The sequence below is a fragment of the Saccopteryx leptura genome, chromosome 1, assembly GCF_036850995.1.
Source record: "Saccopteryx leptura isolate mSacLep1 chromosome 1, mSacLep1_pri_phased_curated, whole genome shotgun sequence".
Lineage (NCBI taxonomy): Eukaryota > Metazoa > Chordata > Mammalia > Chiroptera > Emballonuridae > Saccopteryx > Saccopteryx leptura.
In genome coordinates, this window is record NC_089503.1 from 9,028,078 (window position 1) to 9,051,541 (window position 23,464).

The following is a 23,464-nucleotide window of genomic DNA, read 5'->3' on the forward strand; positions in this document are numbered from 1 at the left end:
TTAGCGGGGTGGTGCCGGCTCAGGGTTCTCTGGAGGTCTGGGGACTTGAATAGGCCTGGACTGAGCCGTCCCCAGGTGGCTCACTCACGTGAAATGGGTGTTGGCTAAGGGTCTCAGTTCTTCACCATGGGACTTCTTCAGGGCTGCTCTAGTGTCCTCACGACATAGCAGCTGGCTTCCCCCAGAGCACAAGAGAGGGCGTGTGAGGAGACCGTGCAGGAAGCCACAATGCCTTTTTGTGACCTGGTTTTCCAAGTCTTGCAGCATCTTCTCCTTTGTCTTGGAGCTTAGAATCAAGTCATGGAGTCCAGCCCACATCCCAAGGGAGGGAACATAGGTGCTGCCTTTGGAAGGGAAGAAGATAAAAGAATAAGGGGCATTTAAAAGATATTGATTAGAGAGAGCAGAAGGGAAAGAGAGAGACAGAAACATCAGTCTGTTGCTGTATGTGCCCTGACCTGGGACTGAACCTGCCACCTTTGCACATCTGGACGATGCTCCAACCAACCGAGCTATTGGGCCAGGGCAGGGGCATACTTTTAAGACCATCACACTGTGGAGTGCTGCCTCTGCCAGACCCTGCCTCTGGTGGGAGTCCCAGCTTTGGTCTTTGAAGACCCCCACACCTTTCTTTGTTATATCCAGTTTACATTTGGGGCAGGGTTCAGCGACGCTCGCCAAGTGTACAGACCTTCGGTGGATGGTCAGTACTTGTGCATACATATCCAGCTGTGCCACCCACTCTGATCAACAGGTGGAGCTTTGCCATCACCCCAGCAGGTTCCTTGGAGACCCTTTCCTGTCAGTACTCTTTACAGCTACTCTTCTATCTGTTCGTTTCATCTCCTCTTGAACTTCATATGAACAGAGATACACAGTGTATTGGCACCTTTTACTTAATATCGGCGTTCATCCACATTATTGGGCATTTCCACAGTTTGCTCTTTTTTATTGCTGTCACATTCCCTGGTGTGGATGTGCTGCAGTTTGTGTCCCCGTTTTCCTGTTGCTAGGCATTTGGGTTTGCGGTGTGAGACTGTTAGGAATAAAGCTGCTCTGAGCATTCACGTACATCTCTTTGATGGACATGTGCTCTTCCTTCTCTCTGAGATGTACCTACATAGGCCTCCAAACACCCGTCTGAGCCTGAAACGATCCTTTCTCCGAGACTGGTGCACAGTAACTAGACTCACAAGATACCGATGTATAGGTCAGAAGGCTGATGTGTAGTTCAAGGTGGGGAAGTAGAGGCGGAGGTCTGGAAGCCCCTGTGTGCCTGGGTAGAGAGCCTCCTCTCCCCATGGAAGGGCCATATGGAAGCTGAGTCGTAGTCTTTGGTTTGCTTAGCAGCATGTGTTCTCAGTGGGGGAGCTGCTTGAATGATTTTGGAAGCTGATCCCACTGCCCTGGGCAGGCAGGTGGGTAGGGGTGGACCAACCCACCAGAGATCCCCTTCCCTGGGTGCTGGCTCAGTAAGTCAGGCTCTATGCAGTGTTGCTTGCCTGGCCTGGGCCCCACGTGCGGGATGCCCCAACCTCACGTCCCAGTGAGTTCTCTGGACAGGTGTTCAAATTCTGCCTCACTCTGGGCTTCCCTTTTCTCCACCTGCAAGCTCCTGTGGACCCATTCTCCCTCCAAGTAAGTAAATAGCATCAGGCAGGATCTTCCTGAGCAGGAGACAGTCAGTCTTTTGGAGAGACCTGCAGTATCTGATTACACTCGCCAGGGTTAATTCCCTCCCTCATTATTCCCTCAGGTGGTGCCTTTTCATCAGAAAATTGTCAAATCAATTGTGTTGTCAAGGCAGTTGGATGTGAAGGGACTTAAGATCAGGCACTGGGGGCATCTGGGGACTGTCACCAGAGGAGGGGCCTGGCTCCCCGGAGAGGGGCCATGGAGGATCCTCCTGACCTGCAGCTGGGGCAGAGCAGTGTGCTAGAGGAAAACGGGCATCGGTGCCATCAGTCGCGGGCAAACCCCAGCACCCCTGCCCTCATGCTTCCCGAGCCTCAGTTTCCTCATCTGTGAAATAGGGCCAGCAACACCTGATCTGTACTTTGTCGGCGGGACCGGCATTACGTCAAAACCATTTTGTACACTGTGGTCCATAGTATACAGGGGGGTCCCCAGAGACCCCCTGCAGGCCTGTCTCCTCTCTGCCCTGTTCTGGCCATGGCGACACTGAGCTTGAGGCAACTCGTCTCTCCCACGTTCTAAGATCCTGGGGCCTGACCTTCGTGTCCTGGTCCACATTTCCTCTCCGGTGGCTCAAGGCAGTCACCTGCTCCAGCCCCAGTGTGCCCTGGGCGGGGTGAGGACTCATGTCAACCCCTGTGGCGTTTCATGCAGAGAGAATGATTTAACCTGACTCGACTGCTGAACTGGGAGATTTTCTGGGCACACCTGGGCACTGGGGGGGGGGCTTCTCCCACCCGTCTTCTGGGGAAGCATCCTTGGCACGTGCCAGTGCTGACGGAGGTGAGGAGCCTAGGGGAGCAGAAAAGCGCCAGGGGCCTCATGCTCTTTGTTCCCGCTGCTCATGCCCCGGGCTTTGACATGACCCTGCTCCTGGAGGATGATGCACCCGGGTGATTAGTGTCCCCGCTGCCGCTGCCGTGTTCCCAGAGCCCGGCCGCTATCAGCCCTGCCCACCCGGCCTTCTCCAGGAGCGCTCCCTCCGCGCCAGCCCGCCCTCACCTTTCTGAACAGCCGCTTGCGAAATGCCATAAAGACGCTTCTTAAAACACATCGTTGAATTCCCCTCGCCCGCGCACTTTATGGTCCTGGCGCAGCCGGCTCCCTCCAGCGCGCTTTCACGCGGAGAGCTGCTGAAAGCTTCGTCTGGGGTCAGGCCTCCCCATCAACGTTTACTGCAGACATCTTTTTACAACACCTGTCTCACTGAGCTGTGAAATATTCTTGCCTCTCCAAAAAGGAAAGAAAATTAAAACCTATGTTGTACAACTTTTATAAGAAAAATAAAACTCACTTGTGCTTTAAGTCTGCATCTGTCTTTCGGGCAGAAGGAGGTGGGAGATGTTATAAATGCCTGGCACACAGGCCCAGCTGGAAGGCCCTGCTTCCTCTTTCCGGAGGGGGGAGGGAGGAGGGCCTGGGGGGCGACCCTGCTGACAGAGGAGGTGACGACAGGGGCACTTGGTGAGAGTCACTGTTGTCTTCTTCCTGCAAATCAGAGCCCAGCGCGGTGTGTAGCTCCTCAGGGGTCAGGCACATTGCAGCCTTCTCATGGTGACCCTGGCCTCGAGAGGTGATGTGTGCTTGGGGACCATGGACTGGAAGGACAGGCTGACAGATGTCCCCAAGGCTGGTGCCCAGCCACTGGTGGCAGAGCCGAGAGCTCTGGGTGTCTTCCTTTGTGCTCTCTGAGAAGTGCAGCTGTCATTTGGACTTGGCTGGAGAGGGGCTTGTTGGCGTGGCTCACTCAGACCGGGCCATGGTACCGGGGAGGACAGTGCAGACCGGGCCATGGTACCAGGGAGGACAGTGCAGACCGGGCCAGGGTACCGGGGAGGACTGTGCAGGACGAGCCGTGGTACCGGGGAGGACAGTGCAGGACGGGCCGTGGTACCGGGGAGGACAGTGCAGGACGGGCCGTGGTACCGGGGAGGACAGTGCAGGACGGGCCGTGGTACCGGGGAGGACAGTGCAGGACGGGCCGTGGTACCGGAGAGGACAGTGCAGACCGGGCCGTGGTACCGGGGAGGACAGTGCAGACCGGGCCGTGGTACCGGGGAGGACAGTGCAGACCGGGCCGTGGTACCGGGGAGGACGGTGCAGGACGGGCCGTGGTACCGGGGAGGACGGTGCAGACCGGGCCGTGGTACCGGGGAGGACGGTGCAGGACGGGCCGTGGTACCGGGGAGGACGGTGCAGGACGGGCCGTGGTACCGGGGAGGACGGTGCAGACCGGGCCGTGGTACCGGGGAGGACGGTGCAGGACGGGCCGTGGTACCGGGGAGGACGGTGCAGGACGGGCCGTGGTTCCGGGGAGGACGGTGCAGGACGGGCCGTGGTACCGGGGAGGACGGTGCAGGACGGGCCGTGGTTCCGGGGAGGACGGTGCAGGACGGGCCGTGGTACCGGGGAGGACGGTGCAGGACGGGCCGTGGTTCCGGGGAGGACGGTGCAGGATGGGCCGTGGTACCGGGGAGGACGGTGCAGACCAGGCCGTGGTTCCGGGGAGGACGGTGCAGGACGGGCCGTGGTACCGGGGAGGACGGTGCAGGACGGGCCGTGGTACCGGGGAGGACGGGCCGTGGTACCGGGGAGGACAGTGCAGACCGGGCCGTGGTACCGGGGAGGACGGTGCAGGACGGGCCAGGGGCTGCACCTTGCCTGGCCCTTCCTGTGGCTGGGCAGGGTTCCTCTGCCTCTTTAAAGGCAGGTGCTGGCATCTGCACGATCGTGTCTGCTAGGGGACCTGGGCTGTCTCCAAGCACCCCTACTGGTTCCCTGGGGTGCCTCCCAGCCAGAGGGACTCAGCTCAGAGGGTCCTGTGAGCTCTCTGAGTCCCGGCCGACCAGTCTCTCTGGTGTCACAGATATGCATTCAGTGTCTGGCCCCGGGTCCAGCAGGCTGGGAGTCCCCACACTTGGGCATACCAAGGCCTGGGAGGGAGGATGTCTTTGGTCACAGTTGTGCAAGATGACAAATATGGGGACCCAAATGATTTAAAAAGCTTCTCTACTTGTTATACCCCAAGTTGAAAAAAAAATTTTTTTCCCACCAAAATTTTGTTTTATTTTTCTCTCTTCATGTCTTAGTTCACTCACAGGAAGGCTTGCTTGTCTCTGATGTGTGCGTTGCATTTGACAGCTTACAGAATCCTTTCCCAGTCAGCTTCTTGTTCCCAGCAAACCTGGAGCCAGGGCTTGTCGTGTCCCCGTTCTAGAGAGGAGGAAACAGGCTCAGAGGGGCTGGGTGACTTGCCCATGAGCATTGAGGTTGGGAAGTCATGAGCCCAAGCTCCGTGGGAGCGGGAGTGATGAGAACCACAGTCGTGGCCTGGACCCGGCGGCGTGCTTCCTCGGGTCTGTGCTCCTGATGGAGACAGTGTCGCCTTTGTTCCCCAGTCCGGCTGTTCTAGATTACTGTTTCTCCACCCAGACGCTCTCTCCTACCTCAGGGCTTTTGTGCGTGCTGTTCCCTCTGCCTGGAAGGCTGTGCCCTTAGAAAACTTGCCCTCAACCTCCAGGCCTCAGCTCGTGCTCATGGATTCGTGTCACGATGTTCACACATGCCATGCACTGTGCCAGGTGGTGGCACTCCAGGGTAAACATGACAGATCCAGTGTGACCAAGGTCAAGTTAGGAATAAAACATAGACTGTAGCGGAAGAGGCCACTGTGGGAGGGAGAGGGCAGAGAGGAGGAGCCTGTAAAGGAAGACCAGGTCGGGGCACAGCCGTTCAAAGGCACTGAGGCGGGGAAGAACTGAGAGGTGGTCTATTGGCTGCCTGGCTGAGGTGTAGGGACAGAATGGTGTGTAGTGGGGAGGGGGTGGGTAACACAAGAGGAGGTTAGGGACAGAGGCGGGCCTGTTACTTGGTCATGGTAAGGACTTAGATTTTGAAATGAGCTTTAAACAGAGAGAGGACTTCTGACTTTTATTCCTAAAGCTCCCAGGCTACTTACTGTGTGAGGAACAGAAGAGTGGATGGACACGGGGAGCCAGTTGGGAGCTGGGAACTTCGGAGGGCTCTAGGCAGTGATGGTGGAGGCTTGGCCCCTGGCAGGGGTGAGCAGAGACTTGGTTTCACAGGTACTGTGGGGATATATCCAACAACTCAGGAGGCAATGGGGGGCTGGAGGGGCCGCCTGGGAATCATGAGCATAAGGAAGGTGTTTCTTTTTGTTGTTTGTTTAGATGTTATTTATTGATTTGAGAGAGAGAGAGAGAGAGAAGGGAAGATGGGGAAGAAGTAGGAAGCATCAACTCATAGTAGTAGCTTCTCATATGTGCCTTGACCTAGCAAGCCTGGGTTTTGAACTGGCAACCTTTTGCATTCCAGGTCGACGCTCTAGCCACTGTGCCACCACAGGCCAGGCACATGGAAGGTTTCTGAATACGTGGAATTGCTGTGAAGACCTAGGGATAGGGTGTGGATTAAGGAAGAGCGGAGGGCCCTGGCTGGCTCGGTGGATAGAGCATCGGCCGGCGTGTGGATATTCGGGGTCCGATTCCCCATCAGGGCACACAAGGAAGAGGGGAGGCAACAAGGAGACTGAGAAGGAGGCCCAGTGAGCTGGGTGGGATCCAGGAGAGTGGGTTCCTGATAGGGATGAAGAGGCTGGGCGTGCTGAGCACACAGGGAGCACAGAAGGGGCACTGCACTGGGCCACATGGCTGGTGTGGTGTCTCTGACCTTGGCCTTGATGGAGAGGTGAGACCAGATAGCCACGGGCTGGGGAGCATGGGACGGAGCAATGTAGGCAGTGGGGGCGGGCAGAGAAGCAAGGCCACAGCTGTGGGGCGACGAATGTGGGGTTGAAGGAGGGTTCTGTTTTAAAAGACGGGACACATCAGAGGGTGTTTGAGGGCAGACAGGACAGTCCAGTGGCGGCAGAGCTGCTGGAGCTAGTCCTCTGGAGGGTGAGCCAGGAGGCCTTGGCTGGGAGGAGGGACCTTCATGCTCAGGGACTGAAAGGGAGGATGAGGTGTGGACAGGTAGGGGGCTTGCTGGCTTGGTGGGAGGAGGGGGCAGCATCTGCTGACTGGAGGAGGGGGGATGGAGGAGGGGGCACCCATTCTAAAGGAGCAGCTCGATTGGCCAGGAAGACGGACCACCAGGGGGAGATCAAGAATTTAGAGGGAGCCTTCTGCTTGATGGCAAGATTTCTCTAGCAGTTGGCAGCTCCTGGGGGCAGATCAGAAAAGTGAGAAGTACCTCCTCCAGGAAGCGGTCCCTGCTTTCCTTCTGCTCGGTGGGGCCCCAGGACCTCACCTTGCCTCCCACCCCCAGGCTTGGTGGGTGCTCAGTAATTATTAACTAACCCATCTGTGTTCAGGCTGCCGGGGAGAGGCAGACCTGGGTGGAGCCAGCCTTTCCATAGCCTGTTCTTTGCTGGGTGGTACCAGCTACCCGTAGCCGAGTTCTTTGCCATGTACCCAGCTAAGCCTGCTCACTTCTTACTTAACGCACAGGGGAGCCTTCCGCGCCGCCACCTTACAGAAGAGGACAGCTGAGGCTTGGAGAAGCGCGTTATCTCCTTCCGAATACCAGCACCCACCCCGCCGCTATCCCCACCCCCAACACACAAGAAAGGCGTGTTTAAGCGGGAGCCCTGGGCCCGTCTGTCAGATAGTGCGTGGGGTCGTGTGCCCAGTGGGGAGGGCAGCCCCTCGAGAAGGGGGCAGGGAAATGGGCTGTGAGCGTCAAGGGACACTAGTGACAGCAGGTACAGTCCAGCTGGGTGTCATCCATGGCAGGGCCTTGGCCTCTTCTAAAGAAAGCAAATGGCCCATGTGTGTGGGCTCTGAGTCTGTATTGGGTGGAAGCACTTTCAATCTGATCCTGCTGTCCTTGGGATGAAGTCAATCCTTGGCAGGCCTCGGTGGCCCCCCAGCTGGCCTTGCCTCCTCTCGGTGTCGTTCTCACTTTGCCCTCCGCCCCCGCTGCCTTGCCCCACACCCTGGATTTTACTTACCCACAACGCTGGACCTGCTGGTTCCTGCTGGCAGAACACCCTGCCCTGCCTGGGCTGCCTCCCACTCCTCTTCCGAGTCTCTCTTAACCCCCGCTGGGCTTGGGTTCCAGTTCCCTGTCCCGGCCCCCCGACTGGCCTGGCTTGGCACTTCCTTGGGCGGCTTGCTTGCCTGTGTGAAGCCTGGTCAGACTCTGTCCCTGGGCTGGACTGTAGGTTCCCCGGGGCCGGGACCACGTCTGCCTTGTTGCGTGTTGTATCGCTAACACTGGATTCAGGATCTGCACCTTGTAGGGGTCCGTGGAAGGGGTGGGGTGTGGCTGCCAGAATGTGGTTCTGGTTTGAGCCACAGCTGAAGTGGACTCGGGGTGCTCTGAGCCGTTTACAATAATCCTGCGCTAGTATTGAGCTGGACCACGCACCGGGCCCTCCCTGTGCGCATGCGTCCGTGAGGAGCAGAGGCTCGTAGGTACCCGGTGACTTTGGCAGGGAACAGGGCCCCCGCAGAGGAGCAGCCTCTCTCTTGGATACCTGCCCCTAGCAGCCATCTCCCCAGAAGCTCCAGGAGGCGACCCTCCTCTCCTACCACCTTCTTTAATGGCCCTCGTACCTCTGCACACTTTCTGATGTGTTTGAGTCCCTTGTCTGTGGCCTCTGTAGTTTATTTTACCCCCTCCCCCCCCACCTGCTGTGGTCAGTGGGGACTCCTCCAACTGGGGGAGTGTGCAGTCCAGGCGAGTGAGGCTGGGCCGAGTGCCTGGACACCCAGGAGGCCTCGGGTCAGTAGGGGGAGCCCGCGAGCTGTCAGCCTGGACCACCACTCGGGAGAGCCGCCTCCCAGCGGCGCCCTGGGCTCTTCCTGGTCCCACCCAAAGAGAAGCCAGGCCCAGGGCCAAGGCGGGAGCAGGGGAGCCAGCCCCCAGCGGACCGGGAGTCTGTGATGACGGGACCAGGTTTCCCTTTCACCAGACACAGGTGGGCTGCTAACCTCCCCAAGCTCCCGTTTCCTCACCTGTAAAATGAGGACAGTTCCAGCGTCTCCCTTGGTTCACGCCGTGCCACTGGGAGAGGCCGCAGGGGGCGTCCTTCAGTGGGAAGCCCTCGGCAGATGCTGGGGGGTGTCGGGAACAGAGAGCAGATCTGCTGGGTTCTGTGGCTCCTTGAGGAGCAAGGCTGTCTTGGTTCCCTGTGTCCTGAGCCGATGCATAATGCCAATGGTGATGTAAGTGACTGATCATGTAACTGATTGAAAATGTAGCCCATTATTGATACAACTGATTGATCGTGTAATGGATTCAGTGTTGCCAACCTGCCTGGCCCTGGCATGTGTGAGTAGGCTTGAAATTATTCTGCAAGAAGTGTTTAGTCCCCATTCTACAAATGCAGACGTTCGGGACCTAGAGTTTTGGCTGCAGCTGGAAAGAGGCAGCGTTGATTTCTGAACTCAGGTCTGTGGTGTTTGAGAGACACCCTCTGCCTCCCTGGACCTCAGTTTCCCCTCCTGAACAAAGAGGGCAGGGCAAGATGTTCTCCGGGCCCCCAGACTCTAACAGCCCAGGCGGTTGGGCCCCTCCCTGCAGGCCCCCTGCAGCTATGGGAAGGATGGGCTCCTAGGGCCGGTTTTCCTCCCTGAACAAGGCGAGAGTCCGAGACCAGTGGCGGGTAGGGAAGCCCCCCCCCGGGATTGCTGCCCTCCCGGCCTCCCTGACTCTCCTTTCTGCCCCGCCCCGCCCCTGCAGCCTTTCTGAAGGGCCTGAGTGACAAGCAGCGGGAGGAACATTACTTCTGCCAGGACTTCATCAGGCTGAAGAAGATCCCGACCTGGAAGGAGACGGCGAAAGGTAGGCCTGCCCGGGCGGCCCCGCTGGGCACTGGGCGGGTGGCCTCCTCAGACCCGCCTCCTGGGGGAAAGGTAGGGACGAGGCTAAGCAAGATGGCAGCAGCATGTGTTGAGTGCTTGCTGTGTGCAGGGCACTTGGCATGAGTGTGCTCCAGGGGTCGGGTTGTCAAAGGACTCTGGGATGTGGCGGTGCCGATGCTGGTCTGCCTCATTTAATTATTAACACAGCCCGAGGCAGGGTGGGTTTTTCTTCCCATTCCATTGTTGGGAGGCTGAGCCCAGACCTGCCATCAGCGGCTGTTGAGCCGGGATTTGTCGCTGTGGCAGAGTGGCTGGTAGGGTTGTGTGCTGGCGAGCGCCCCACTGGCCTGTAGTCCTGGTGGGAACTGGTGGCAACCAGTAACCTGGACAAGTCACCTAACCCGCCTATGCTGCAGCGCCACATCTGCAGACTGGGATGGAGATGCCAATACTGTGCCGGTTGTAGTGTTTCAAGACCACGTGTGCGCTGTACCTGGTAGGTGCTCAGTCCACGTGGGCTGGCGCTACCAGTGTCATCAGTCCCCTCGAGGCAGGCTGCCGCTGGGGTGGACGGGAGTTGGCAGAGGCACCTGGCCCGTGGGCACCGGTGGGCCACTCTGCAGGGGGGGGCTGTTTCATGACTCCCCTCTCAGCCTCTGCTTGTTCCAGGGTTGACCGTGAAGGTGGAAGAGCCCAAGTACAAAAAGGACAAGCATCTCAACGAGAAGATCTCCCTGTTCCGAGGTGATATCACCAAGCTGGAGGTGGACGCCATTGTCAACGCTGGTGAGTGGAGGCTCTTGACTGGCTTGGGCCAGAGACCTGGTTGTCTTATCACCTTGACTCTGATCTGCCATGCCAGGCGTAGGGGGAAGGCCACATGGCTCCAGGGAGACGCAGGTGGCCGGACAGGGTGGCCTGCTGGTGCCACGGGAGCCCGGTGTGCCAGCCGAGCGGGCTGCTGCTCCCTGGACCCTGCCCTGCGGTGCTGGGGGCGCCTCAGCTGAGCCCCCCCACAGCTCGGAGGCCCCTTAGCGGCTGGGAAGGGAGCCTGGCTGGCATCGCGCCGGCTGTCCTTCCGGGAAGAAGGCGGGCGCCCCACCACGCTCTCCTGCCTCCGCCTCCCGCCCGCACCGTCAGACATGCAGCAGGCCATGGAGGCCGTGGAGGGGAGGGCGGGGGCAGAGGCCCCGTGCCCCGGGCTCAGCTCCCAGCAGCGGCTCTGCTGGTGTGGCAGTGTACTGTGACGAGGCCAGGAGACTGCTGCCCTGTCCCTTCCGGAGGCGGGAGGAAGGTGGCCGCTCTCCTCCCGGGCAGGGCTGGTCTGGCCGAGGTCAGGGCGCGGGGCCGAGGGCAGTCAGGTGCGCAGGTGGCTTTGGGATGAAGGTGAGTGGGGCCGAGCCCGGTCCATCACAGGAAGGACCCTCTTCCTCAGAGCAAGGTTTGGGGACCTGGGCAGACCCTCTTGTCTTGGGCGCCCAGTCACAGGACCACCCTGCTGTGCCGGCCCCCTCCCCCTGGCGCCGTCCCAGGCACCCCCAGAAGTGTCACCAGTCTCCTTCCTCTCACCCTCGGCCTGGTGGCCACTGTGTCTGACTGCAGTGCTAGCCAGGGAGAGGGGTCGTCAAAGGACTCGGGGATGTGGCATGCCGATGCGGGTCTGCCTAGGTGACGAGGTTCTTGGGCCCCGAGAGAGGTGCCACGAGGCTGCTCCCGGCCTGCCTGTGTGTGGTCCAGGCTGTGTTTCTGGCAGTGGTCTCGCTCTGCGTGTCTCCCCACCGATGTCCGCTGACCTGAGCAGTCACGCCGGTGTTTCCTCCCCCACATTGCCTGTCTCGGCACACACGTGACCAGTCACATGAAGGCAGGAGTTCTGACTCGGAGCAGCAGGAGCTTGGGTCACCTTTAGGTTTTTTCTGCTGCGTTTACTCATTTCTCTTGGGCCTCTAGGAGGGTGGGTGGCAGCGCGGTCTGCGCGTCCATCTGGGGGGACGGAGCTACAAGCCAAGCTGGGTTGGCAGGTGTCATAACAGCCCCAAGGAGAAGGACGTTAGTTCTTGCGGCCTGGACCCAGGAGGCACTGGCCTGGGGTAGAAGCACCAAGCCCTGGGGCCGAGGCTTAAGGGGGCTCCTTGGGGCAAAGGGGGTGGAAGGCACCCTGCTGGTACTTTTCTTGCTGAGTTGCAAAGCGGTCGGAGGGAAAAGTGGGGCATCTTATCAGCTCCTTTCCAGCTGGGTGGGTGGTTGGCAGGCCAGGAGGGAGGGGGGAGGGCCGAGGCAGGGTGTCGGCGGGGTACAGATGGAGCGGGTGGGGGCTCCGGAGAGCTGCGGCGTGATTAATGGCCCTTACCGAGCGCCCTGTGCCTGGCTGCCTCTCACGTGCTCAGAGAAGCACTCTGGTTCTGGCTTCATCTGACTGCACCGGGCTGGGGGTGGCCGCGTTTGCTCCATCTCTCCAAGGACTCCCCTCTTCCATGTGCCTGCCTGGGCCCCTGCTTCCTCCTCTGCAGGGTGGGGGTCGTGGAAAACCCAGCTGGGAGGTGTTGGGGGCCATAAAGGGCGGATGCACGCGCACTGTAATGCGCACGCAGCGCCTGGCACGACCTGAGGGCTCAGCCCTGCTGCCGTTGTCACCACGAGAACCGATGCCTCGTCGTCCCTGTGGCGTCAGCCCCGTCCCAGCAGTGAACGGGGGTGCTGGATGCTTCCCACAGATGAGCCGCTTTCTCCTCTCGCTCCTTGCCTCAGTTTACCCAACACCTCTTGGTATGTTTTCCTGGGATCTCCTTTTTTCAAGAAATAGTCTCACAACAGGGGGAACCAGAGCCCACCTGGAAGCCCAGGGAATGGCTGCGGCTGGCCCTGGACTTAGGGGTCCACACAGAGTTTGTGCCCCTTCTAGGTCCTTCGTCTGGGTGTTTGCCCAGCGCCGGTAGTCAGGCCGGCTGGGCACTGGTGAGACCTCAGGGGTCTTTGCTGGTCTTGGCATGGGCCCCCTGCGGGGAGGCCGGGTACTGTCTCACCCCTGGGAGCTCCGCTGTCCCCCTCCCTTGGCGCAGGCGGTCCCCTTGCCCACCAGGGGGCAGCAGAGATTGCGGTCCTCAGGCCCAGCGGCGCCCATAAATCAGTCTGTTTATTAGCAGAGTACAAGTCGTGGCATCGCTGGGCTTTTCCGGGCTGCAGAAATCTGGCCTGTGCCTCGTGAAACCCATATGTGCTTAATTCATATGTAAAGTTTCAAGCAGGAAGAATACATGTCCATTAAATTCTATTTGACTTGATTATAATCATTAGCCATGAATAATTGCTTCTCAGCTACGACCACAGAGCCACCACAATGGGAAAGAGGAGCGAGCAATTATCTAGGGGTGAAGATTTTTAAATTTTTAGCGTTGAAGCCAAGGGGCTGTAGCCCATGGGGAGTGGTGGGGGTCGGGCTGGGCTGGAGTTGGAGGTCAGCTGTAGAAGTTCTGGAACCTAGGGGTGTCTTTTTTTTGTCCCTGTGGTCAGAATGGGGGGAGGGGAAGGTGCCATCACTGACTGGGCTTTGCTCCAGTTGCAGGGACCATGGAGGGGGAGGCATCAGGAGAACTGGGAAGAGCCTGTGAGAGAAAAGGGCGTTAGGTCCCCCAACCACCCCTCCATCTTGAAGAGCCTTGGGCTGGAGGGGGTCTCCTCACCCCTCGGGAGGACCCTGGGGATCCTTGGGGAGGCCGGGAGCAGGACACCCTCCCTGCCCGTGCACCTCACTCCTCCCTGCCCCACAGAGGGACCCTGCCCATGGCCTCTCTCAGGACTTTGAAAAATCACATTTCGTTTTCCAGCCGGTCCCACTGGCACTGGAAATCCAGGGATGGTTTTTACCCCACTTTGCTGATATTTGAGATGTGATCGGGTGTGTGTGTGTGTGTGTGTGTGTGTGTGTGGTGTGTGTAATGTATGTTATACGGCAGGTAGAGGGGGAGCTGGGGCAGAGAGTAAAAGGGAGACCGCTTGGCCAGTAGGTGGCAGGGCTTGAGGTCACAGCAGGCAGGACCAAATGCAAGTCCCCAGGCAGTGCAGGCATCCCTGGGCCCTCCTCGGCCGGGCTGGCCAAGGCCACTTGCTCAGTCAGCACCCGGAGAGTCCTAGGCTCCCGCCATCTGTGCCAGCCACGGCTCCTGCCCACGGGGGCATGCAGCATCCATCTTAATTAAATTGGGCCGCCACGCTGGCAAGATAAGCCAGGAAGCCCCGCAGGCCCCGCGCTGGAGCAGGAGATTCTGGGGACAGGACCTGCCTCTCCAGCTTGGCCTGTGACCCCCAGGCTGTGTCCGGAGAGAGCCACGCCTGGCATCTCCTCCAGGTCTGGGGGTCTCTACCCCAGAGGGCGCTCTCGCTTCTGGGATGTGTGCATCTTCTCTCTGTCATGGGAGGACATGACCTTGACTGGGTCACGGGGACAGCTGAGTCCTAGACAGGAAGTGTCCCAGCACAAAGACCCTCATTCTTGGCCAACCCAGGGCTCGGGCATCTGGCTCTGGCCTTCAGGCATAACCAGACAGAGCATGGGTGAATATGACGCTTTGTGCAAAGACAGAAAGAACCTCTCACTTTGAAAGGGTCCCAGGCCAGCAGGTCAGGGCCATGGGCACAGAGGTCAGGAGCTGGGTCCGCATCCCAGCCTCTCTGCTGGCGGCACCCCAGCCTCCGGCCCGGTACGTCTGAGCCTCTGCGTCCTCATCTGTAAAGTGGGTCATCGTTGGTTGCATCCCTGGTGGTGTGAGGACGGCACGAGTTCACGCTGGTCCAGCGCTGGTCACGTGGGGAGCCCCCAGGAAATGATTACTGGGAATCAAGAGCAAGAGCAGCTAAGTAGACTGTAAGGTGACAAAGCACAGGGAGCAAGGTCTGAACAGTGCCATGTGATGCCACAGAGACCGATTAATTCTGTGGGGAGGCGGCAGGAGGCGAAGCGGGTCAGTGAGGCCTTGGAGGGCCCCGGGCACGCAGGCTGGGCCACGCGGACTGGGTGGGAAGCCCTGTCTCACAGCGAGAAGCTGGCCTCACTGGGAGCTGGGTAAGCCGCTTATTTATTTAACATAAGGCCTGAAGTGGCACTCTGCTTCCTCAAGTCTCAGGGCTTTGATTGGTGGCCTGTCAGCCGCTTATCGTCCCCCTCCTCCAGCCGAGTCGGTCGGACTTCTTGTTTCATCCCTCTGCTGCCTGGAGCGCCCAGAGAAGCCCGGCCGTCGCTGTCCCTGGGCCACCGCTCCCAGCCAGTGATTTAGAAACCGCCTTGATGGACTAGCAAGCAGGGGGCCGGGGGACGCTGGCTGCCTTGTGGGAAGTGATCTGACGCTAAACTGTCGCCGTAAATCGCTTTATCTGTCACTTCGGATTTAAATGTGTTTGCTGAGGCTTGCCTCCACCGCCAACAGCAGCAACCTCTCTGCAGCGGGCAGGGTGGGCGGTGCGGGCCCGGAGATGCGAGGAGCAGCAGCAGGTTTCCCCGGCCCTGTCCCCTGGGGAGCACAGGGTGAGGACTGGCCCCTCCCTTGGCGCTGACTCCTCAGTCCCCATCCGAGGCATCCGTGAGGCAGGCAGGACCATGAGCTCCGTTTTCAGTGATCAGACCAAAGCTCAGGAAAAGAGATGACATGCCCCAGCTTGGCAGGCGCCTGCATCGGAATTTGACTTTGTTCAGCAGACGTAGGTGGTGGGCCTGTTGTGTATCAGGCATTGGGGCAGGCCCTGGGCTCCGAGACACACAGTCTCTAATCCAAAATTCGGGATGAGACATGGGAATGGCAAGGGACAGCAGCATGTACGAGGGACAGGAGTCCTGCCTGTGTGTGTGGGGGGAGGCAATCAGGAAGGCAACCTGGGGGAGGAGGCGCCGGAGCTGAGGAGGTGGAGGCTGAGTCAGAGGTTGGACAAGGACAAGGGCATCCCAAGGGCAGAGAAGGAGGGTGCTGGCAGGGAGGGGTGAGTGGGTGGGACATGGGGAAGCTCTGAGGTGCTGTGGTCTTGTCCGAGCCGAGGGTCTCCCTGCAGGTCTAGACTGTTCACACCCCATGCCACCTTCTCTGGACTCCTGGTGTTAGATTAGCCCCACGGTCAGTGGGGAAACTGAGGCTCAGCGACGTGAAGCACCTTGCTTACAGACACACAGCTAAACAGCAGTGGTGGGGAGGGGAGGTTTGCCAGGCTCCAGAGCCTCCAGGAATTCTTTTTTGTTGTTTTTTGAAGGTGGGTGGGAATACCTCTCCTTTGTTCCCTTTTCTTTTCTGGCTGGAAAGGTTGAGTCCCCAGAGTAGGTGTGTTGTCATCTGTCCTCACTGCAGGGAATGGAGAGGTAGGGTGGTGGTTGGCACAGCAGGTGGTCAGTGCAGAAAAGATGGGACCAACATCGGGCCAGGTTCGCTGGCCTCCCGAGGCCTTGTAGTGGCTCCCCGTAGCCCACTTGGTTGTCCTGCGTCCCAGCTCCTGTCCCCAGTCTGCCCCCCAGAGCTGCTACTTCTAGGCTGTGGGGGCAGCTTGCTATGGAATGTCCCCTCTGGGCCAGGGGTTGCTCCCCCGCCTGCATACGTTGCCTCAGTTCCCCATTTTACAGACAAGGAGACTGAGGCAGGCACAGCCACGGTGCTTGTAAAAGGCGAGCCAGGAATCGAACCCTCCCCTTTGGGACTTGGAGTTTAAGGAGGATGCGATCAAGCTTACTTTTGCAGCAGCTCCCTCCGGTCCGGGCTGGGGGCGAGGGGCACAGTCCACCGGGGAAGCAGCCGGAAGGCCTGGGGTCCAGGTTGCCCCCTTGCTACATTAGGAAGCCCAGAACCCCTGAGAAAGTGCCGAGGCTAATTTTCACCATTGCAAGAGGAGGGCTGCTCATTCCCACAAGGTCGGGAAGCGGTTACATAAATTCATAAATGATGGATTTCTCCTGAATTATTGAGATTCCCTGGAGGGACAGCAGGGCCTGGTCCAGAGAGCGGCGCTTTGGCCAGTGGGCCGGACTCATGGGCCCTGGAAGGCCCTTCCGTACGAGGTCTTCTGTCTAGTTTCCCATTCAGGCCCTGGCAGGCCCTTCCGTACGAGGTCTTCTGTCTAGTTTCCCATTCAGGCCCTGGAAGGCCCTTCCGTACGAGCTCTTCTGTCTAGTTTCCCATTCAGGCCCTGGAAAGCCCTTCCGTACGAGGTCTTCTGTCTAGTTTCCCATTCATCAGGCAGACTCTTCTTGCCCCTCCACAGGGACATGAGGGGGAACCATGGACCCTGGGTCTCAATAAGTGTTTGTTGAATGGAGGAGTGATCCGATGCTTTTGAGAGTTTGTCAGACGGTGGGAGGGAAGCGTGAACTGGCGGCTCCCGTGGGCACCGTCCTCCTGCCCCAGCCCGGACTCCATGCTGCCCCTCTCGGTGGTCATAGGAGTCAGGGCTAGAAGGGCTGATGCCTTTAGAGATGAGGACAGTGGTGGTTTGTGTGAGGTTCCTGGCTCTGTGGGAGGCTCTGGGGACACAAGGCTCCATGACTTGGGGCCTGCCCCCCAGGCGTTGCCGTGTCACAGGAGGACAGGACCTAGCTGATGCACAGAAAGGGATAGTGACCTGCTCAGGGTCACACAGCAGGAAAGTGACAAAGTGGTCCTTCCTGTTCCCCACACTGGACCCTTTCTCCTTGGCCTTGTTCTCCGCATCATGACAGATGATGGTCAGGAAACACCTGTGAGGGCTGTGCTGCCCACCCCCCTGCTGAGTGGCCCGGAGCACGCTCTGTCCGGCTCCTCTGTCCTTGAGGTCACCTGGCCTCAGCACCCGTGCCTGTACACCCGTCTATGTCCCCAAAGCACTCTCCACCCCGAGCACTGAGCCGAGGAGGCCAGAGCTTGTGGGGATGTGTGTGTTTTGAAATTAATGGGCACTATAAAATTGGCCAAGCATGAAAAGGGCTGGACCTGTAGCCCTTGGCTTGTTCTCTGGGATGATCCGCCAGCACTTGGCAAAGAACTGTCCAGTCAGCTCAGGCCTCCCCAGGAGGCTGCAGCTCACTTGCCCCTTTGACGGAAGGGCACCCTGTGTCCCTAGGAGGAGAAAGGGTCTGGCACAGTATGCGGAAGCCACCTAGGAGCTGGGGTTTCCTTCCCTCCCTCTCAGCACCCACCTCTGTGCAGACAACACAGTTTGCAGGCGTGTTGAGTTAAATCTATTCTCTCCAGACCCCGAGGGTAGGCTCACACACACACCTGACCCTGACTTTTGGGCCTCTTGGGTCAGGTCTGGCCTGGTCTCAACTTGGGGGTGGCCTTTAGGACATCACGTGGTTTAAAAGAGAGTCAAAAGAGCCTGACCAGGCGGTGGCGCAGTGGATAGAGCATCAGACTGGGATGCAGAGGACCCAGGTTCGAGACCCCGAGGTCACCAGCTTGAGCGCGGGCTCATCTGGTTTGAACAAAGCTCACCAGCTTGAGCAAAAGGTCGCTGGCTCGAGCAAGGGGTCACTTGGTCTGCTGTAGTCCCCCGGTCAAGGCACATATGAGAAAGCAATCAATGAACAACTAAGGAGCCGCAACGAAGAATTGATGTTTCTCATCTTTCTCCCTTCCTGTCTGTCCCTATCTGTCGCTCTCTCTGACTTTCTCTGTCTCTGTCAAAAAAAAAAAAAAAAAAAAAAAAGAGTAGAAGGATCCAGCCCTGTTTCCTCACTTCTCACTTTTCAGCCCTGCTGTGTACCAGCTGTGTGACCTTGGGCATGTCACCTAACCTCTCTGAGCCTAGTGTTCTTGTCTGTAAAACAGGGATAAGGAGTGCACTAAGACCCATGCCCTTGGGTTGTTGTGAGTGTGAAAGGAGACAGCTGGTGGAGATGCTCAGTACAACCTCTGGGACAGAGTAAACCCTTGACAAGGGCCAGCTCTGTGCTTGCTGCTGCTGCCGCCTCTGGACGGACTGCTGAGAGCCCTGGGACAGGGCCTGCTCCGCGCCCAGTGCTTGCTTGTGCTGGGGACAAGGTTTGGCCCCTCCATCCACCAAGCAGGCTGATGGCACCCCCTTCCTGTCTTTTCTGTGGTGAACTGAGCCCCACAGTGGCAAAGGGAGGGGCTTCCTCCTGACCCCCAGTCTTTTGTATTTGGGGTTTCCTGACTGTGAGGGTGCAGGGCAAGCAGGCTAGCCCCCCCACCTCTGCCATAGGGCTGTCAGAATCTGCTCTGCCTTCCACGGGGAAAGGTGTGTGTGTCAGATGGGAACAGCTGCAGGGCCCGGATGGGGAGCAGGACTGAAGTGCTTCCTGTCAGGGCTTGGTGGCCACGGCTGAGTGAGCGGGCAGAGCCGAAGCCGCCTGCAGACCCCCATGCAGCCCCCAGCCCTATTTCCTCTCCCCTCTTCAGGGTTTCAGGGTCTTCCTTCGTTTCAGAAACTCACCTTTTGGGCTCACTCATTTATTTTGCAAATGATTTGTCCTGATGCATCCTCAGGCCCTGCTGCAGCCTTGTTTCAGGTGGCTGCAGTGGCCCCATCACAGGCCCCTTTCCCTGCTGTCTTTTTTCTTTTTTTTTAAATGAGAGGAAGGGAGCCTAACCAGACGATGGTGCAATAGATAGAGCGTTGGACTGGGATGTGAAGGACCCAGGTTCGAAACCCTGAGGTCACCAGCTTGAGCATGGGCTCATCCAGCTTGAGCGTGGGGTCGCTGGCTTGGGCGTGGGATCATAGACAGGACCCCATGGTTGCTGGCTTGAGCCCAGAGGTTGCTAGCTTGAAGCCCAAGGTTGCTGACTTGAGCCCAAGGTCAATGGCTTTAGCAAGGGGTCACTCACTCTGCTGTAAACACCCCCTCTCCCCGGTCAAGGCACATATGAGAAAGTAATCAATGAACAATTAAGGAGCTGCAACAAAGAATTGATTCTTCTCATCTCTCTCCCTTCCTGTCTGTCCCTATCTGTCCCTCTCTCTGGCTCTCTCTCTGTCTCTGTCAAAAAAAAAAAAATGTGAGAGGAGGGGAGCTAGTGAGACAGACTCCCACACACACCCTGGCCAGGATCTACCTGGCAACTCCTGTCTGCACAGATGTTCGAATCAACTGAGCTATTTTTAGCACCTGAAGCTGACATGCTCAGACCAACTGAGCCATTCTCAGTGCTCGGGGCCCACACTCGAACCTATCGAGCCATTGGCTGAGGAATGGGAAGAGGGAGATGGGGGAGAGGCAGGGGGAGAGAAGCAGAGGGTTCCTTCTCTGTGTGCCTTGACTGGGAATTGAACCCAGGATGTCCACACGCTGGGCCGATGCTCTATCCACTGAACCAGCCAGCCAGAGCCCCCTGTAGTCTTGATTTGTTGCTTATTGAAAGGGTGCGGCTGTCTTGGGCAGTCAAGCTTGAACTGATTGGCCTGGGTGTGGCATGGGCCCATCTTAGAGGCCTCTGGAGGCCAGGGCCAAGGCTACTCACAAAATAGACTAAGGTAAATTCTGCTTTCACTAACTCTGCTACTCTAGGCCTCGGTTTCCACACTAGTGCCTGCTTCATGGAAGGATTAAGAGGAACAAAACGAACAACTGCCTGTGATGTCTCGTGCATTGTGGGGTCTCCGTAAACAGTCACTATTGCTCCCATTGGTGAGCTTCACTTCACGACCCACTAGCCCCTCTCTGGAGGGCCAGTGTCCTCTGATGTTCAGTCTCTGTGGACAGGGTTCAGCACATGGCTGGTGTCCACTGCTGTGGGGGTGGCTGAGAACACCTGCCTAGTAGCTCCTGTGTCCTAACAGCACCCCAGGACCCCTGGGTGGAGTGGAGGGGACACAGCTATTTATGTCTGTTTATATCGGGAGGCAGAAGCCAGTGCGGACTCTGGAACCAGGAGCTTGGTGGCTGCAGGTCTGGGAGAGGACAGGCCCTGGGCTGTGGAGCCCGGTGGCAGGGGGCAGGGGAGGGAGGCAGTGGGCACAGATGGGGCCAAGGGCAGAGGCAGGTGGTGGACACAATGGGCCTCCCTCTGCTGGGACACCTGGCTGGTCCGCTGCTTTGGTTCATTGAAACCCCATCAGCTGGACCCCGCTCCCAGCAGCAACAAGTGGTCCTGGTACAGCGACACCCACCTTCTCTCTGTCGCTGCTTCCTCCCCTTCTCGGACATAGTAATTGCCATAAAAATAGGAGCTTAGCCGCGTGTAGCATGTGGGAAGAGAGAGGCCCGGCTGTCAGCCATCTCCCTGCCAGCAGGGCTCGCGTCTGTTTTATTATTGCCGCCTGGCTGTATTTCACGATGGTTTAACAGCATCAAACGCCACATCCCTTTTTGAAAAGCAAGAGCTACCTTGCTGAGGATGTTGAGGAGAAACAGGAACATTAAAATCTACGAAGCAAAAGGCCCAGAATTGTCCTGGGAGCTTCGCAACTTTGACTGTCAAAGGAGCTAAATCCTGCCTGGCAGCCAGCAGGGAACTCTCCCAGGTCACAGCCGAAGCCTTGGGGTTCAGCAGAGTGAACACTAGGGGAGTCTTGGGCAGGGCCAGGGGTTGATGGAATTCTAGGAGTCCCCTGACCACTTCTCAGTGCCTCGTTGGCCTTAACCTTAACCTAGCCTCGTCTTTTTCCTAACAAGCGGGGTGGGGGCCTCCTCTGTTGTACAGAGCAGGGTGCTGGGGTCTGGGGCTCAGGGATAGGAGTGGGGGCGCATCAGGGGACATATAGGACAGGGCTGCTCTGGCCTCTTACGAGCTCTTGTGACCTTGACCAGGATATATGTCTCCCCTGGACCTCAGTTTCCTCATCTGGAAACCTGGCAGAGAGCCGTCCCTTCGGGAGGTGGTTGAGAGGATCCGGAGGACGCGTACAAATGCAACAAGTCATTGGAGCTCAATAAATGGTGACTGTTATCCCTGAGGAAAGTGGGCGTTTGAGCTGGAATTGATTTTTTAAAAATGTTTAACCCACCTATTTCCACTGAAATATAGGCACAATAAAATCGGGGAACCATTTAAACAGAAATACAAGGAAACAGCACGAGGGAGGGTGCTGACCAGGGCATCTAGTGACAGGCCCCGGGCCCTTAGCCACACCTGGAGCCTTTCGGCCGGGACGCCCTTGGCACTTCGGGCCGTGGCCCTCCACTCAGCCCCACCACCCGCCACCTGAGCCGACGCGGAGCTTATCGAGGGACGTGGCGTGGCTGCCCTTGCATTTCATGTTCCTCGTGGCTGCTGAAGGCAGATCGGCCCCTGGCACCTACCCTGGTCCCGACCAGGTCAAAACTGGGCTGAGCAAGTCTATCGCAACAGAGTATGAAATGTGGCTTTGAGCTTCCCGGCAGCTGTAGCAAAACGGGAAACAAGACTTTAGGTTCTATGATCCCAGACTCGGAAATCATTTTAAACACCAGCCTCATGCCTCTCTCTCTTTCTTTCTACGGTCTCCCTTTTTCTCTCCGTTCTCTCCCTCTATTACCCTTGGCCAACTGTTCTTTATTTTTCCTACAGATGCTTTCCACCTCGCTCCAGCGCCCTCTTCCGTCTCACTCGCCAAGCTTCCCGCCCCTCCCACGCTTTGCTTCTGCGGTGGGCGGCGCCTCGCCCGGCTCCCTCGTGTGTCTCTGTCCTCGCTGTCCGTTCCCACGTCCGGTGGCCTGGCCTCCGGGACTCCTGCCTTGCCCAGGCGCACGGGCTCTGCCGCTTCAATTTCTCTCCTGTGAGCCAGTGACTAATAAGGGTTGCCCCCAGGGGGCCGGCAAAATCCTTCCCTCCTTAATATGGCAGTTTAAAAATGTGTCACCATCGATTTGAAGAAAAGGCTTGTTCCTGCTGAGAAAAGCGGCCTGGAGATTCGTCTCACCTTAGGAATCACACAGACAGCTGCATAAATTCCAGAACCATGGAGCTCTCCATGCAAATGCCCAGCTCGGCTCACAGCCCGCAGGCAGCCTGAGAGCCCACCCCGGTGCCCACCCCAAAGCTCCCAGCCAGGCCTGGCGCTTCACGCCCTGCCCCTCCCGTTCCCACGGAGACGAGAAAGGGGGCCCTCTGAGGGGAGGGGCATGCTGGCAGGAAGACCCTCCTCCTGTCTTCCTCCGTGTAGTTAAGCCGGAGGCTTAGCCCGTGGCTAATTCCATGTCTTGACATGTTTTAATCTTGAAGGAGAATGAGGATGAGTGACTTCTGAGAGGAGCTCCTGAGAGCCAGCTGAGTGCCCCCTCCCCATGCCAGGGGGCCCTCCCTAACCCTTGGCTGTGGGTCTGTTGGCTGTGCAATGGCTCTGCCCTGAAGATGGGGTTTTTACTGCCTGGAAGCCTTGTCTCCCAGCGTGTCTCGTCCTTGCCTGGAAGAGACTGTGGAGGTCATTTGACCCACCCCCTGCCTCCAGACGAGCCCTCTCCCCTCTGGCAGGTGGGGCTTGCTGCGCCATACTTGGCTCTCCTCACTGGCCCGGCTTCTTGTCTTGCAACAGCAGACAGTGGCCCGCCCCAGTCCAGCAGTGCTCTGAGCCCAGACGAACATCTAAAGTGACCTGGAGGTGGCTTTCAGTGTTCCCACTGTTCAGGTTGAGGAGTGGTGGTGCAGGGCTGTTGTGTGACTTGTCTCCAGACGAGTCAGGAGGCTTGAACCGGATCCGCTCGCTGTGTCCGGGGTACTCCCCTCACTCACATCACCTTTGAATGAACGAGTAAGAGTGAATGAAGGGGGATGGGCACATGGTAACCATTGTCGTTTAGGTGTCTGTTGGTCAAATAAGTTTGTAAATATGATATATATATATGTTTGCTCGTTTATAGTTTGCATTGAGTGTGGGGAACAAGCTGTAAGCCAGCAAAGTCATTATAGCCTAAGTCTTAGTTTTAAGACTAAGCCTTTCCCGCCCTTTTAATACTACGATCTTTTCAAAACTAAGCTTTTCCTCACACCATGATGTGGGGTGGTGCACTCTTATGAGGAATCCCATTTATGCCTCAGATAAGTGACTTTGTATCA

At 58.1% G+C, this 23,464-nt stretch overlaps 1 protein-coding gene and 1 long non-coding RNA gene across 6 annotated transcripts in view; both read left to right on the top strand.

Moving 5' to 3' along the window:
• Positions 1-23,464, top strand: part of MACROD1 (mono-ADP ribosylhydrolase 1) — a 150,073-nt gene that overhangs the window by 2,658 nt on the left and 123,951 nt on the right. For 4 of the 5 annotated variants that reach the window (XM_066359947.1, XM_066359973.1, XM_066359964.1 and 1 more), the window contains exons 2-3: positions 9,403-9,504; positions 10,194-10,310. In XM_066359947.1, the coding sequence (XP_066216044.1) occupies positions 9,403-9,504; positions 10,194-10,310 (219 nt within the window). Of the gene's footprint in view, positions 1-9,402; positions 9,505-10,193; positions 10,311-21,240; positions 21,370-21,979; positions 22,419-23,464 lie in introns of those variants that run through there. The other variant, XM_066359977.1, reaches the window with a different exon arrangement.
• On the top strand, positions 5,415-7,295 carry LOC136387887 (uncharacterized). Its single transcript, XR_010748179.1, has 3 exons — positions 5,415-5,462; positions 5,645-5,780; positions 7,164-7,295. It is a non-coding gene; the product is annotated as an uncharacterized lncRNA (long non-coding RNA).